We start from the raw sequence: 17,452 nt of genomic DNA on the forward strand, positions 1-17,452 counted from the left end.
ACTACTTGCAGTTATTTAGTCATTTAAACTTGGATAAGAGTCACACTTTCAGTTTGGTTATGATTTCTTGTCATGATTTGAGCTTGTCAGTAATATCCACTTGAACAGAAGCACTTTAAATTGTCTGTTATGGTGTTATTTTTCTTGCTGTGTATTTACTGTAAAGGTTTCTATTCAATCATGAGCCAGCTGGAAATTCCCTGAGAGCCCGTTCAATGTGTCACATGTAATTATATCAGCGCTGTCACGCCAGTAAAATATGCTGACAGTACGAATCCAGAGGTTTTCAAACTATCAATAACTCAGTCATATTGAAACACACAGACACGGTGCAGATATTTTTAGATTCAGCGTGACTTACACTTCTCTTGGATGTTTTGGCTAGATAAATACATCGCCAATACACGTCCATAAATTCGCATAAACATCATGCTCCTCACTTAATGCAGAACTCCCTTTAGAATAATCGCGTTTTAAACTTTTCTTCAATATTTAACTATTCCAGTGACGAATATCTGTACATATGTGTGTACATTACAAACAGGGACCACTGATAGCTAATTTGGCATAATTTAAATGGTGCCAGTATGCCAAAATGTTTAGAAATATAGGCTAAGGAGAAGTTGTAACGCACAGCTAACTCACTGACAACTCACTGCAGCGTCATAGCCTACTTCCTGTTTACATATCTCAAAGTCCAAGCATTATGGGAACTGTAGTTCTAATACTTAACATGATCATCGCAAAATTCCATTAATATAAATTAATATAAACTTCTCATGTTATACAATAATAACTAGTGATAATAATTCTATTTTTATTCAATAATTCAATAATTTAGTTTTTTTATTATAATTGTATTAATTGTTATATTTCTGTTTTATTTATTAGTAATATATTTATTATCAATTAATTAAATTACATTAGTAATCTATCATTCATACTACTACTACTACTAATAATAATAATTATTATTTTTACTTCTGTTATTTTGTATTTACGATTATTATTTTCTTTATTTTTAATTTAATTTATTAAGTAGTTAGTTTTTATTTTTATTTCTATTATTTTATTATCAATTAATTACACAATAATAATAATTATTATTATTATATTATTCGCGTTGTTATTATGTTTTTATTAGTAATGTATTTATAATCAAATAATTACTCTGTTTATCATTAATTTGTCATTTATAATAATAGTTACTTATTTTATTCTTTTATTTTGTATTCACGATAATACTTTTCTTTATTTTTAATTCAAATTATTAAGTAATTTATTAATTTGTCTATTTTTTATTTTTAGTATTAATTTAATAACAATTTAATTATCATTATTATTATTGTTTTATTTTAGTATTAATTTATTAACTATCAATTACAATTTATTCTCAATTTATTATTAATAATAATTATTATTCATTTTTACTTCTATTATTTTGTGTTTATGATTATTATTTTCTTTATTATTAATTCATGTTAAGTAGTTTATTATTCTGATTATTATTATTATTATCATTATTTGTGTGTTATAATGTATTGTTATTAATAATGTTAAGATGTTTTCTATTATTTGTTTTATTTTTTATCCATTTATTACTTTATTACTTTATTATTATTATTATTATTATTATTATTATTATTATTATTATTACAACCTGGTATATGGAAAACCATGGTTCAAGTTATAATGATAATGAAAATATTAAGTCTGTAAACTGGGATAAAGTGTTGATGTAAAATCACCTTTTCAGCAATAATAGAGCCAGACTTTTTCCTCTGCATATAGGAGAATCAAAATGAGCATTCGGGGACAGAACCAGGTGGAGAAGAAGTACGACCCCCTAGATACCACCCTGAAGTTTGTCGACAGGAAGAATGACTTGGATCCAATGTGTGACGATGATGATGACAGTCTAAGAGCAGAGATGTCCTGCGGCCACGCTGTCACCCCTGAGTCTCTCACACTGTGGTGTCTCCACCAGCTGGATGAGGTATCTCATGTCTTAAACACAATGTTTTAATCTAAACAATTTGATCAGTTTTCTGAAGGAACTTTTTAAAGTGCATCTAGTGTTTTTTCTATGCTTACACTGCCACCTGCTGGTGAGTGCAAGACATTAACTCAAACAAAACTAATCAAATGTTCAATGAAATGAGGCATTTATAAGGAAAATACCTCAGGTGACACACTTGCAAAACTGAAACTATTTCATGAAGCTTCTTATGAGCATGGATCAGCAAAAGTTGATCAAATGAAAAGAAGTTACAACCTACAACATAATCTTTAAAAAGGTGTGCCTCCTCCTAAACAAACTTTGTGTTCAACAGCACCCAAAAGGGGATCTTTGGCTCGTAATCATAGGGATCTCCTCTCAGTGCTGTATGGGTGTAGATATAAACGGCTGATTCGAAGGTAGCAAAAACACAGCGACTCTTAATTTCAGGTGATTATACTGTACACTAAATAAAACCTTCTTATTGTATTATTAAGTCAATTTGTGCTAATATAGCCCCTAAGTCCTACACACTGGACCTTTAAGTCTATTGATTTAAATAAAAGGTCAAAGGGTGAGGGGGCAAAGATAACCAAGGCTCTTACCGGTTCGGGGCATCAGCAGCATTCTTCATGTCTGCTGGCTTTGTCCTGCTGGCAAACACAGAAAGAAAAACCCAAGGACCATCCAGTTATGTTGTTTCCTTTCGAAGTTCCAGTTTAGCCAGTTTAGTAACCCGGCCAACCTTTCTCTTCTGGAGTGAGTCTTTTTTCTCTGTGGAATCAGGCACCTTGATTGCTGATCTGGTCCAGCTGGGCTCCTCCGTGTTTCCAGCCTCTGTCAGTGGATATACATGTCCCTTCTCTGGCTCCCTCCAGTGGTTTGACCAGAGAGAACACCACAGTGTACGTCTGTACGCTGTCCAGCACTTGAAAACTATTTCAGAAGTGCAGATATTAAGAATCCGATTAGTAATTTTTCACGTAGCAAAGGCAATACAAAAGAAATGTGCAACTGCTGCATCATGTCCATTATGGAAGAACCCATTGCTCACTGCTGGAGGAAAGACCCTTACTAATAAGGAGTGGGAAAGTCATAACACCAGGAAATTGGGACAAATCGTGAAGCAGGAGAGAATATCGACACTCAGTGAAATTAAAGCTAATTTTAATCTTCAGGAATTGAGTTTTCTACAGTATTTACAATTGAAATCCATATTGCAGAAGCTCGTGTCTCAAGGTTCCACACGCCTCAGATGAAGACATGGATAATAAATGAAGAGAAACTGTAGCAAATAGAAGCACAGTATCCAAACCTTATAGACTTATTTCACTCTCCTCCTGTGGTCAGATTGATAAAGTGAAATAACAATGGGGATGTGACCTGGGTAAACACCTGCCACTTGGACAATGGGACAATATAACATAACATTCAAACGACCTATCAAAATCGGCGTTGCACCAAACACACCAAGCAGCAAAAACATTAAAACCACTGGTGGGTGAAGTGAATAAAATTGACGGTTCTGTTGGGAAACCTTTGGTCCTGACATTCATGTGGATGCTACTTGATGCGCTCCATCCACCTGAACACCACTGCAGACAAAATAAACCCCCTCATGGCAACAGACAACTCATTGTGCCACACCTCAAAAGCTGCTCAGGAGTGACCTGAGGAATGGGACAAAGAGCTCACCTGGCCTCCAAATACCCCAGATCCCAACCTGATCAAACATTTGAGGCATGTGCTGGTACACTAGAGGTAACCCAATCCATGGTGCGTCCTCCTTGGACTGGACTTGGCTCTGACCTGTCGAGGCATGGACACTGGACCTCTGGAGGGTGTCAGTTGGTGTCTGGCACCAGAGCGTTAGCTTCAGATCTTTTGAGTCCTGTGGGTTGTGACATGGGATACAACACATCCCACAGATGTTTGATCAGATGGGGATGTGGCGAATTTGGAGGTCAGGTCGACACCTTGAACTCTTTGTCACGTTCCTAAGGCCATTCCTGAGCCGATTTTTGTGGCATGGCATGGTGCAATGTCCTGCTAGGGGGCCACTGCTACTGGGGACTGCTGCTGCCATGAGGGGGGTATCTGGTCTGCACTGGTGTTCAGGTGGGTGGAGCGTGTCAAGTAGCATCCACATGAATGTCAGAACCGAAGGTTTCCCCACAGAACATTGTATTGTAGCAAGATGATCGATTGGCTGATACCTTCAATGCTAAATGTGGCTGCACCACTATGCCCAAGAGAGTGTTTGTTGGGAATTAAAGTGGATGGTGTAAAATCTGGAGGAATACAACGTCTGTTAAATGATCATGTTTATGAACTGGAAACTTTTTCTTTAATTTACATTTTAATGATTCTACAAAGATCAAATACAGACACGAGCATCCTTCCTTTTTTGTCTCTCCAAGTGTCAGAAACCAGCAGTGAGTTTGTTATGATCCTAAACTGCTTCTTCTCTTTGTTGTTTTAAGGGTAAATACAACTTCAGATGTCCTGCCGTGGTGGAGGGGACCAAACTGTGCAATAAGCCGTGGTCGTACCAGGAGGTGCGCAGACTGGCTGATTTGTCTGTTGAGGAAATGCAGCACTTTGAGGAGACCATGGCTCTCCTGGCTGCTGCGGAGTACTGCGAAATGCAGCCAGTAAGTGGTCCAGTGGGGTTTGAAAGTTGAATTCTTTTGACTGTGTTATTTAAAACTAAAAACAAATGCTGTGTTTGATGATGTGTTCTCCTTGTCAATGTTTTCCACATCAGTGCCCAAGGTGCAAAACGAATGTGGAGAGGAAGGATCTCTCCAACCTGTGTGTCCGCTGCATCATATGCACAGCCGACCAGAAGAAGACCTACCACTTCTGCTGGCAGTGTCAGAGGGAGTGGAAAGGTTCAGGCCCTCGATCTGACCGCTGCGACAATGACGGCTGCATCAACAGGGACCTGCAGCTTCTGCAGACATGCAAGACCATCAGTCTGCCCTCAGTGACGGGGGTCACCGCCTGCCCCTCGGTCCGGGCCTGTCCTACATGCGGCATGAGGGTGGAACACAGTCGACAATACTGCAAAAACATCACCTGCCCTCGCTGCCACGTGGAGTTCTGTTTCGTCTGCCTGAAACTAAAACGTGAATGTTCGGTGACCAGCTCGCCGTATAAGATCTGTCCCAGTGGCGTGGCTCCCAGACAGACATCTATCCCTGTGTGGCAGAGAAAGTGAAAAATGGGCCTGTCTACATATGTGTAAAGATAAACTCTTAACGCTCATTGATACGAATGTGACAGATAAACATACTCTCCAAAACAAGTGTAACTTTTTTTCTTTTTACATCTGGCCTACACTGCCTCCCTCTGGCTGGACTTTGAACTGCACCTGATGTTTTATCACCGCTGATAATGTTACTTATGATAAATTCTGTGTCTACAAAGTGAAACTGCTTCAAAAAGTTAATTTTGATTTCGATTGAGAAACATTCTGATCACTCAATAAAATCACAGAAATCTTCATGCATTGTAAAAAATTTGTATTGTCTTTATTCACATTTACAAAGCATCTAGAAATCTTGTTTTTCTTTTAGATCAGTGCTGCAACATTTCGCTGGTTAAATGTGGTTGACAGAAGAAGATGTTCAACATACAGCTTTGTTATCAAAATATGATTCATGTTTAAAATTTTACAAAGTTGGTGCATGTTTTAAATTCATCAAATCAGAGCTGATGTGTCTTTAAAAGGAAAAAACATCATCAGGATCAAACATATAAAACAAATAAAACATTCTCTGATCACTATCACAACACATCAAAAGTCACCACAACCTCTCTGCTGGCTACGACATGTATGTACACAAGATTGAATATATATATATATATTTTTTTTATGCTAACCACTGCACCACTGTGCTGCCCATTTTCACTTCTGTGTTGATCAAACCATCAATAAGCTCTGTCTCACATCAAACCTCAGTGTTTAACTTCTTTTCACATTGTGCCTTCCTCTCTTCTCCTTCACCCTGGGAATGAGTCTTTTCTCATCTGTCCCTCTCGCTCTTTTTTTTTTTTTTACACATTTTTTTTTCTTTTCATCTGCATCATCTGTCCCACTTGAGTTTATACAGCCTGTGGGTTTGAAGGAAAAGTATTTTATTCAGTAATTCATTCAGGAGAAAAAAAAAACAATGCTGTTGATATTTGACAGATTAATTTCTTTTACCTTACATAATACATTTTAAAGAAGTGAGTGATACTTACATAAACACTTAAAAAATGATCTTAATTTAGAGCAACATTGTCCCCTCTTTGGTGCAGCATCTGATTCTAAACAAAGATAATTTGCTGTCAAAGATCTGGAAGCATACAATACTTGACTGAATTAAATGATTAAACTTGTTATAAATGCAGAATTCTTTTGTAGTGGATGTCTAACATTGGGTCAAATGACATGGACTTTTATTGAGCAAAATTAATTTGAACCAAAAAATATTTTAATAAATTTCAAAAATATTCACTTCAAACCTGTGACTACCCCAACTGGGCCTTTGCAAAAACCTCTAAGAGACCCAGAGCAGACAGAGAGGAAGAGACACAAAAACAAAACAACATCATCATTCCTTATGTCGCAGGAGTGTCTGAGAAACTCAGGAGGATTTTCAACAAACCCCACATCCCTGTGCACTTTAAACCCAGTAACACACTGAGACAGAAGCTCAAAAGCTTTTTTGTTTAGGCCATGCCCAATCACGTTCTGTCAGAGGTTGGAGTTCATTCCCTCCGTGACTGAAGAAAATGTGAGGTCTCCAATAAATGTGCCGCACAGGCTAAAGATTATTATTGCCTCCGTCAGATTATTCCCTGAGTTCAACGCTGGTGAGGCTGCGGACCTCAACGACAACCACTCCACAAGCACATGGCACTGCACAGGAGAGCCAGCCCCTGAGGTCAAGACTCAGCTGTCCACTTACATCTACAGGAGAAGAAACTCCTTTGTGGACAGCAGTGTGCACATCTTGGCCAGGGAGGAAAGATGGTTTGAAAGAGGCTTGAAAGAAGCCATGTACGTCAAACTGAAATGACCACTGTGGCACTGACACACCAAACCGACGTCAGAGAACTAGCGGCGACGAAGCCAACTGTTCTGTCGCCCCCGTCGCCCTGTGTCAGTTGCATTTGAACGCACTACAGACTACATCCGACGGCCAAGTAGCACGTACGTTCTGCGCCTGCGTGAGAGAGAGCGGAGTGAGAGAGTGGTACATCCTGTCAGCCGAGGGGTTTCCTATCTGTGCAGCCCAGCACCGCAGCACCTACATGGACTATTACATCCAGACGGTCCCGGTGTTTCCTCCTCAGGCTCCACGTAACTCAGCTGCCCGATAAACCCGCTGCTTCTTCCTACCTGAATAACAAACCAGGGCTCGGTGCTCCGGTTGGTTCCAAACGGAGAGCCGGGGCTAGCTGGGAAGCTAGCGGAGGCTAACTGGCTGTGCTCCCCTTTGGTCATGCTGCGGCTAACACTCCCAGCTAGCTCTGGTTTGTTATTCAGGTTAAAGTGGGAAGAAGCAGCGGGTCTGTCGGGTAGCTGAGTGAAGTGGAGCCTGAGGAGGAAACACTGGTTAGCCCTGGTTTCACTACAGACAGATTCACTCGCTACAGCGGAGAGGGAATAAAACCTAAACAGCCAATCAGAGTGATCTCTCTCACCGACAAGCCGCCGATTCATCATGCTCATTCGGCCGAAAAGCCACCGACGCCAAAGGACGACGGCGTGGGACACACCGCAAAAACTAGGCCGACAGACGCTCACCGACGGACCGACTTTGGTCGACAGCTGGCCGTCGGCTTGGTGTGTCAGGGCCTTTAAACAGAGGGGGTGGGCTATGACACCACTTATCACCCACTTACAATGCAGTCTTGGGATCCCTCCCCAGATGACTTAACACCAGTTCTCACCTGGGCTGCATCCCAAGTCTCTTATTTTATACTGCTAACACCATCTTTAAGGCCATCTCATAGCCGTTTCTCAATATGTGTTCTTGTGCGGACTTGTGTTCTTGTGAACTTGTGTTCTTGTGGACTTGTGACACGTCATCAGTCACAACCCGAGTACTGTTCCAATTCACAGTTCACATCTAGCCAAGCTCAGTCCAAATTCCCGGATGTGTTCTCGCCACACCCATTTCACCGGGGATGCATCGGAGTAGACTTGTGTGGACTTCAGACAGCCAGGTATCCCAGCATGCATTTCGCAACAGTCATCGGAAAATGACAAGTGAGGGAAAGGCGCACAATTGTAAGCCATAATTACCAATATGTTACTGTTGTGTTGTCACAGAACGTAGTGTTTTCATGCGTAGTTTAAACGATGTTTTAATATAGAGCCCAGTTGAGTGTGACTGAGGTCCCGCTAGATGACAGCGGTGTCATCGCTCATAGATAATAAACGTGTGTGTATGAGCGCTCAGGCTGCCCCACACAGAGCAGCCTCTTTCGGGTAGTCCTTTTGAAATTTGTGGCTGATATCTCTGTAGTGGTTAAATATGAAATGTAATTTGTTTGGGGAATGTATAATGGGCAATATTCAGTCTCAGTATAAGATATATTCTTATATTATTAAATGTTGTAACATGTTATTGTTCTTTGCATTCTTTTACTTATTTAGGCCTATGTGTTTTTACCATTCAATAATGATTTTAAGAATTTATTGTAATTTATTTATTGTATTTAAAGATTAATTGTCTTTATTGTAGTATTTATTCAACAGCATTTTAAATATTGATTATCTGATATGAATTGTATACCTGATGTCTCAAGTGTGGCTGAATAAAATTCTCCTCTTCATATTTGACCTGTTTGATCCCATTTATATTGGTGAGGACAGACTAAATGAGAAACTACTGTCAGCGTAATCCAGTACAGTTCAACAGCACCACAATCTACAACTCAACACTTCAATAAAATGTTAGCCTTAATACAGTATTAAACTGCTGTTGTTTTTTTCAAGGTGTACCAAGTAAACTGTCAAGTCTCCATAAAAATGTAGACAGAAAGCATAATGATGAGACAAATGCAGTGATGGACAGTAACTAAGTATATTTACAAGCTACTGTACAAGTTTGATGTACTTTGGGTATTTCCATTTACTTAGAGGGAAATACTGTACATTCTACTCAAGTTATATTTATTTCATAGCTATAGTTACTTTTCAGATAGTTTGTTTTAGACTATGTTATAAGTTTCATATTTACAAGTTGCTGTGTGTTGTTATAGATCAGACTAGTACACCAGTGACAGGTGTTAAAATTAGTTCTACCATGACAACATTTAAATGCTGCTTACATGTAGCCTACGTGTAAATTGATCAATTAATACTCAATACATATTCATGTAACACTTGAAGTTGGGTCACTCTGCATAGTGAGTACTTTGAACTTTTAACTTTAAGTAGGCCTACATTTTGCTGACGATACTTTTACTCAAGTCAGATTTGCAGCACTTTTACTTGTGCTGAGTTTTTGTTCTTTGTTGTGGATACTTTGTCCACAACTGGACAAACATATCAAACAATAGAGACATGCAAGCATAGCACGTCTCATCCTCCGTCTCATCCCCCGCTGTCTTTCTGGGATCTGCCTCCTCAGCTGGGCAGCCTCCTGCTCAGCCTGCAGGTAAGGCTACAGCAGTCCTGCTGCAATCACTGCACCAAGACGCCTTCTCCGATCCGTTATTGATTTTTGATTTCCATCTCGCCAATGCTCACGATCACAATAACCACTAACTCTCCACAAACTTTTCCCCCTGCACCTGGCTTTTGATTATAATCAGAAGCCAGCTGCGGAGAAAAGGTTTTAAAATACATTTTATGAAAATATTTTGGCTATTTATATGTTTTTGTATGTTTTTATATGTTGTTTATATATGTTGAAACGTTAAAACAGATAGGCCCTACATATTAATTTCTTAGAATGTCTATGAAAAGACGCAGGGCTGGGCTGTGTTTACATTGTTTTATTCTAAATGCAGGTATACAACACAGTACAACAGCCAAGGAGTGCAAGTGCTCTTGATTCTCGCTGTCCATTTTATCAATAAAAGCCCAAACGAACTAGTATTGTAGTGTGTAGTGTACAATGTGAAGATAAGACGTTTGTTTTACAATTGCTTGTTCATTTTCCTGGCACAGCGCAAGTGTACCTGTTACACGCATTCTTTGCAATGAAACGCTGTAATTCACATGCCTACTGTACGTGACTACAAAGAGTAACGTTAATGATATTTCCTGCAAGACTGTCATGTTGTAATTAAGTTTATTTCATTCACAACCTGTTGCGTTGTTCAGCGGACTGTCAGTGATGTGTGGCTGTTAAATGTGCAGCTGCTCATGTCCAGAACCACACGTGTTGATATAACACCACACACACACACACAAACACATTTGCCCATCATTAATTGTCCTGCATGTCATGTGAGTGGAATAATGTTTAATAGCCTGTAATATTAATCATTAATATTAATTAATATTATTACTTTCAATAATGTTGTTAAGCTACTGTCATTACCTGCATCTCTCTCTCTCTCTCTCTCTGTGTCTCATTGTGTCATATGGATTACTGTTAATTTATCATGTTGATCTGTTCTGTACGACATCTATTGCACGTCTGTCCATCCTGGAAGAGGGATCCCTCCTCAGTTGCTCTTCCTGAGCTTTCTACCGTTTTACGGCTTTGATCAGCGAATATAGTGTGACTTGGGATGTACGCCAAATGCTGGCTCCTTACGCAGCAGATCCAGCTGTGCCGCTGTCATCAGAAACGGACGTAGCTTTAGTAAGGTCATCTCATGTCTCTTATCAGCAATCCTCGCTCCTCACTCCTAACTCCTGACTGCTTGCATGTTTTCCTAAGTGGAAGGGACTAAACAGTTAGGTAAGGTGGCTAGATAAGGTGGTTAGCAGTAATTTTAAGAGACTTGGGATGCAGCCCTGGACCCTTCTAGCTGTGGATAAACAGGAAACAGCTGATAGCAGGAATTAGTGAGCAGCTGGTAGCAAGAGGGAAACGCAAACCTGACAGACACTGTAAAGATGAGCAACTGGAGAGACAAGGAATTGCGCGCCCTCCTTGTCCTCACAAACGAAGAGGCCATTAACCGTCAGATGACAGGACGGTGAAGAACGGGCCGACTTACGAGAGAATCGCCGAAGGACTGACCAGCTGCGGCTTCCCTCCCACGTCACTGTTTACGTCACATGCCATCACAAGACTCTTTAAATGTGCATGTGGAAATGTTGGTAGCTCATAGGTCTACATCTTTCAGCATGATTCCTGCTCATGTTAGAGACTTTCTACACATTGAAAACATATCCGTATTCTCTGAGAAAACTCTTTCTGCATTACCCTCCTCTCCTCCAGCCTGATGGCCTGATGCCTCGTGTCTTTTCGTCTGCACATCATCCCCTTCAGTCTGTCCTGTTTTTCTCTTCTTTGCATTATCAGTGTCCCTTTCTCCTCCACTTCTTGAAGTGATTTCTTTATGTATTGATTTAATGTTACCTCTGTACATGAGCAGATATGCAGTCTTGGACCTGGTGAGCAATAATTTAAAGTTATTGTTTACATAGAACAACAAAAATACGACAAAATCAAGTCAACACTTCTGGAAAATGTAATAAATCTCATTCACTATTGATAATATTTAACATACTTGTAAGTTGAGGTTTCTGCAAATGGCTGTCGTCTAACCTGCATCATTGAAAGAATGAACACTGTCATTTCAGATCTTTCTGTTGGTTTGTTTTGAGTGTGTACGGCCCTAATGGAGTAGAGGAAGTAAAGTCCCCCTCACCTTGCTGACGTGAGCGTCATTAAACTCATACCAGGTTTTGTCCTCACTGCACAGGATGGTGGCTGTGTAATGTCCTCCTCTCAGACTGCCTATGTGATGCACCATCCCATACAGTTTGTACTCCTTGTCCTGCAATGAAGAACACTGTTATGTATATGAAGATTTTAAAAGCAAACAAAAGAAATTTAAAGTTACCTCCCCTTGCCTTTCTCTGTAACGTTCGTGGCACGTCCACACAGCAGTGTGATTTGAAATATGACATGGTGCTGTAGTCAAAGTCAAACCTCTTGAGGAGAAGAATCAGAATCTGAGGATATGTCACCATCTCACATCCCTAAATAACACAAGAAAGTTTAAAGTAAACAAACATTCAAGGTGATTATGTGATTCCAGTATAAATTTTGCTCAGGCTGCAGTTAATGTTTGAAAACTCACAGTGGTCGCCTCTGTTTTCTCTTCACATTTGTTGCAGTACACCATGTTGTCTCCACTGAATGACTTAAGCTGGAAAATTCTTTCAAAGCCTTCTCCCTGTAAAAACACATGTTATAACAAAGTCCACATCCTACAAAAATGCTACATAGTATTTATTTTGGCAGTTGATCTGTGACCAAGTAAACATTTACCACCTATTTTGACTGGACGGCAGACACAAGGCCAGCCCCTTTAATCACAACAATCTGTCTGCGTGACTGACTGACTGAATGAGTGGGTGATGAAGTTACACCATTGGTCGCAGTGACTGATAACTAGTGTTTGTGTTTCCCCACTGACTGTTGCTCTTTCAAAGTGAATAAGTACTGACAGGCTGACAGTCCTGTATTAGACCTACAGTATTCCTCATTTTGTGTAACAAGTGTGGCCTGGTAGCATGGCGGAATTAGCAACCTAGATAGCTAACTAGCCAGCTGCAGTTGAAATGCCATTTTTGGACAGGAAAGAGAGGATCACCTCACCAGTTTGTTTACAGAACAGCCGTGTCTGTATGACACAAGCTTTACATTCATTTAAATGTTATGGAATATTACGTGTTACAATGTCAGACAGGTGTCACCACCACTATGAGGAGAAAGTGGAAACGGGAGACTGATTGAAATTTAAGTGTGTATTATGTGATTAAATGTCAGAACAGGTGCCACCACAATGATAAAATTCTCCTTTTGGTATTCACCGCCGATAGGATGTTTTACAAACTATTGGTATTGGTGGAACTTAGGCTACACCCCTAAATGAAGTTTAAGAGGGCAGGGTTGTGTTTTATCGAGATAAAGGAAGTTTGATCAGTGGGTACAGTTCCAAAGAAAGCAGATCCCCTCTGCTGTGTGACTGTCTTAGTGTAATGTTCTACCATTTTAACATGTATTTATGTTCATTTTTGGGCTGGATCACAACAAAAGGGACAACTCATGGATGTATGAAGAGACCTGGATACAGCGTGAAGGCTGGGCCCCGTTTTTTCATTCCTAAAAGTTGCTCAGTGGCGCATGTAGCCAAAATGGCTCAACTGCTGCGTATTAAATTACCCAGATGATCACACAGCAGGCGCGATAGAGACTTTCACCAGCCAAGCCAGCTACCTACGGTTTAGCATGCTGCTAACTTGAATGGGAATAAAATTTCAAATTCAAATTCAATTCAAATGTAGCAAAGTACAATAGGCTTCTTCAGTCAAAATTTACTTCAATAAAAGTAAAATTACAGATTTCAGAAACTACTGAAAAAATTACAAATTACACAAAAAAACTACTCAATTACAGTTACTTCCCACCTCTGACTACCCAGATGGTGCACTCAAAACGGTCAAGAAATTGAGGAACTATGGACACTTTTTGCCCTCAATGGTCGCCATATTGGCTACGTAGCGGAAGGGGAGGGACCACTTTTCAAACTGGAAATAGCGACCATGAACGTCGCTGCATTGTACAAATATACATGTGTTTTTTGCACTAAGCATCACTATACTGTTGTCGGGTATAAGCCAGCAGTATGTTTATTGGGTTAATTTAACAGTCTGTAATGATTTGGTACCACAAACGATAATGCTAATGCTAATGCTAGTTTGCTAACTAGCTAATTTGCGGTCATCATTTCCGGTAAGTGCACATCGACCGTGGTTGGTGTGAGACATCACTACCCTGTCAAAATGTGCGCACTACGCCAATGAGTACATAATGCGTATAGTATAGTATACTATATGGCAGTATGTGGTTTGAGACACACCATATGTGTCAGCCCTGTGATAGTCAGGGCTGCAAGGACACTAACTGCTCTGACAATTAGTTTATAAATCCAGCTTCCTTGCTCGTGCACTAACCCTAACCCTAGTATCACTTTTTGACTAGGCACATCTAATAAATTGTGTTTAAAATGTAACTAATGGCTTTATTAATGGTGAATCATCGACTTATAACTGATGCTTTATGAATCAGTTGTAAGTCAGTGGATGCTATGTTAAAATACTAAAGCAGAATTTTGATCTTTGGCTGCTTACCACACTGTAGGCTGTATCATCATGGGTATCTTTTAGTGACAGAGGAAGAGTCCAGAATGGATTAGTCTCTTCAATGATGCTGTGGCCTTCGGTACATTTTGTTGTGTATCTCAGCTGTCCTTCGAAAACCTTGAGAGAGAAATATCACTTATAACACAGCTTTCTGATTAGTTTCTGATTAGATTCTTATGGAAGCACATTGGTGCCACGCCAGGAAAAGAAAACATCAGTATATATGTTATAATATGTTTTTCATGTTTTTACAAGGTATTTTTTTGTTATAACAAGAAACCTTTTGTTATAACAAGATACGGTTTTACAAGATATTTTCATGTTTTCAGAACAAACTTTTCTTGTTTTAACATTACGCTTATTTACTTTGCAACGTGAAATGTTTCATGTTATAACGTGATCCCATATCACATTATAATGTGTCATTCTTGTTATTTTGTGATAACATATTGTTATAATGTAAAACGTATGTATTAAAGAGGAAATAGTGTTGGAGAACAGTTCTCTCACCTCAGAGGCCTGTGGGCTGACTTTCTGTAAAATCATCTCCAGGCATTCAGCTGCATCACGTTGCTGACGAACTGAAAATGATGTGGAAATTTTAATCCAGCAAAACATCTCAGTGAACCTACAGCTGCTATTTGACTTTCCCTCCTGTTGTTATTTAACATGTTTTTGTTTTTTTTAACTGATCACTGGCCACTCACCGTTTTTAATCTTCAAACTCTTCGTGATATTTTCTGTTCCAGATGTAGTTTCTTTCAGTCTTTTAAAGAGGTTTCTCAGCTCTTCATCTGTGACCTGTGATTTTGGATCCAGCCTTAAGGAAGAGGGGAGTTTACTGATGACTGTCTGTTTAAATATTATAATGTTAAAAGTGTTACTCACAGACCAGAACATGTGATTTTCCTTTGGACAGCTTACTTCCTCACCAAACAGCACCATCTCCTGATACACTCAGCTGCATCACTGTGTCTGGTTAATACTTGACATAACAGTCTTCCTGCTTCTATTTTCTACAGATGAAGGTTTCAAACCTGTCATGGATCTCTGGTGTCATGAAGAGAACTTGCAGGACACTGTTGAGGTAACATGTGGCGCCCTGGTTGTACAGACCATAATGACCTCCCTGTGGCTGCCTTACTTTAATGGAAAGAAAATCACAGTGTCATTACACCATCTTCATTAACATGTAGATGTGCAAACAAATCAGAGTGGTAGGAGAGCACACAGAGCCGGACCGAGCACATTCGACACCCTAAAGGTTCCTCAGCAACTTGTGTAAAAGTTACAAAACAATCCATTGTGCCTCACAGGGATGTCCGTACACTTGGAATAATAATACAGCTTGTTGGTTAATATGTTTCAACTGTACATGACTGTTAGAAAACTAGTTCATCTCATTGTTATGGACAGCCAGGTGCCACATAGTGAAAAGCAGAGAAAAAAAACAAAAAAACAACAACAACAGGTGTGGTTCAGTGAGTAAGCATTAGCCAGCTCACATGATTGTACAAGGATTCATGGGAAACAGTTGGTTGTATCATTTATGTTGTGTACAAATGGGATTTATGAACAGGCCAGTTGATCTTTGCTAACAATATTTTGGATTCTTGTTAATGTGTTTTTCAGACATATTACATTTGGGGAACAAAAAACCTGAAATTATCAAACAGTAATGTACAATTGATAAAAGTGCTCATTGTATGTGATTTCCCCATAAAATTACACTTATTTTACCATATTTAGCAATACTTATGTAATATTAAGTATTTTGATGAAACCAAATACAGGTATATATTTTATCTGCACAGTGACACCTGCATCATCACCTACCTATCATCCACAAAGTGGCCTGTAATAATCTTTTGTACTTCACCTGCATCTTTTTTTCGTTTCTTCCTCTCTGCTTCTTTCACCTCATCCTGGGATCGTTTTCTGGAGCTGGCCATCTTTCCTCTTGAATCTGCCCCTGAAAGTGTTATTGCATTTTATTATTTCATTTATCTGGAAAAATTCAGGTCCATTTCAGTCTTGCAAATAGTTAAATGTAGATATTACAATGCACAGCAACACTTAAGGCCTTGTGGCATACAGTCTGGTCCAGGAGGTGGCGCTATTACTCCACTTGTTTATGCTCACTCTTCAGCTGTAATAGATGTACATGACACCACAGGAATCATTTCGTCATCAAATATAACGTCTGTAAACAACATAATGGTTGCATGTTTGCAAATATTTAGTCTTATAAATTGGTTTATTTCTTCAGAAGTGTTGATTTAGTTCTAATGATTTGCATGGTCATGCTCATTTTAAGTCTCATGATTGAGATAATCTTGTCAAAATAATTGTGATTAACAACTTCTGATTATTCTAGCCTATATATGATATACGATAATAAATAGGCCTAAGCACTTCTCTGAAACAGTCCAAAAAGAAGTCATTGAGCTTAACAAATGTCAAGGCTTGCATTTAAGGTGTTTTGGGTGGTGTGTGGTGCACCCTTGGTACATTTCTGAGACTGTTCTGAAAATTATTATAAGAACAAATGCTTCGGCAAAACACCAGCATTGTTGTCTCGCATTGCCCACAGTGACACTGACTGTTGTCCGTGTATTGGCTGTGATGACACCTCACACCGATTACAAACTACTCAGAATCACTTCAACATAATAAAATGATATTTATGCGAAGATCAGACAAAATGTGGGAATACTTACTGACAGCGGACCATCAGACAAGACATCGGTGAGTCCCAGAGGAGGATTGTTCCCTGTCAGTGTCAACCTGTCGCTCAGTGACAGCCTCCGTCGCGTCATGAGACTTGCTCACTACATTATAGGAAACGGGGCCGAGTCAGTTTATGTTTCAGGAAACTCAAGGCAGCATTCAAATTTATACTTAGGTTACTGTATAATTTAACTGTCTTATAATTTTGATGATTCAATGTTACAAAAATGTTTTCAAGTGGTCACAGAACTATGTTTCTGTTTTGCTAAAATATTGGAAACTCTGTTTACTCTGTTTTTGTAAGAATCATTTCACTGGACTTTGCTTTATGTTCTTTAATCACATCTCGTCACGGTATGTATTTTGATCTCCATATCTTT

General features: G+C 39.3%; 2 protein-coding genes across 5 annotated transcripts in view; one reads left to right on the plus strand and one right to left on the minus strand.

Annotated features, from left to right (window-relative positions):
• The window catches only part of LOC125883687 (E3 ubiquitin-protein ligase RNF19A-like), a 5,796-nt gene extending 273 nt beyond the window's left edge, over positions 1–5,523 (plus strand). Inside the window, exons 2-4 of the mRNA XM_049568162.1 lie at positions 1,792–1,996; positions 4,483–4,653; positions 4,767–5,523. Coding sequence (XP_049424119.1) covers positions 1,802–1,996; positions 4,483–4,653; positions 4,767–5,222 — 822 coding nt within the window. The 5' untranslated portion in view covers positions 1,792–1,801 and the 3' untranslated portion in view covers positions 5,223–5,523. The remainder of the gene's footprint in view (positions 1–1,791; positions 1,997–4,482; positions 4,654–4,766) is intronic.
• LOC125883685 (ubiquitin carboxyl-terminal hydrolase 47-like) lies at positions 5,517–17,135 on the minus strand. 4 transcript variants are annotated; one of them, XM_049568156.1, is made up of 13 exons: positions 17,063–17,135; positions 16,222–16,314; positions 15,380–15,485; positions 15,050–15,162; positions 14,853–14,923; positions 14,331–14,459; positions 12,275–12,370; positions 12,045–12,173; positions 11,840–11,968; positions 11,699–11,736; positions 11,392–11,579; positions 6,251–6,316; positions 5,517–6,118 (listed from the first exon to the last, which is right to left on the minus strand). In XM_049568156.1, the coding sequence occupies exons 2-13, from the start codon at positions 16,292–16,294 to the stop codon at positions 5,970–5,972; spliced, it is 1,287 nt and encodes a 428-aa protein (XP_049424113.1). In that variant the 5' UTR covers positions 16,295–16,314; positions 17,063–17,135; the 3' UTR covers positions 5,517–5,969. The 4 variants fall into 4 exon arrangements, with proteins under 4 accessions (XP_049424113.1, XP_049424115.1, XP_049424112.1 ...); XM_049568158.1 differs by lacking the exon at positions 17,063–17,135 and adding an exon at positions 16,438–16,491 and having other exon boundaries at positions 11,548–11,579; XM_049568155.1 differs by lacking the exon at positions 17,063–17,135 and adding an exon at positions 16,438–16,491.
• Between the last annotated feature and the right edge of the window lie 317 nt (positions 17,136–17,452).

The sequence above is a fragment of the Epinephelus fuscoguttatus genome, linkage group LG23 (assembly GCF_011397635.1).
Source record: "Epinephelus fuscoguttatus linkage group LG23, E.fuscoguttatus.final_Chr_v1".
NCBI classification, from domain to species: Eukaryota; Metazoa; Chordata; class Actinopteri; order Perciformes; family Serranidae; genus Epinephelus; species Epinephelus fuscoguttatus.

Bases quoted from the DNA above. Each gene is read 5' to 3' on its own strand.
- LOC125883685 (XM_049568156.1), bottom strand. From the start codon at position 16,294: ATGGCCAGCTCCAGAAAACGATCCCAGGATGAGGTGAAAGAAGCAGAG. The intron at 14,924-15,049 runs GTGAGTGGCCAG...CATCATTTTCAG, and splicing joins GAGTTTGAAGATTAAAAACG to TTCGTCAGCAACGTGATGCA. The intron at 12,174-12,274 runs GTGAGTTTTCAA...TGTGTTATTTAG, and splicing joins AGAAAACAGAGGCGACCACT to GGATGTGAGATGGTGACATA.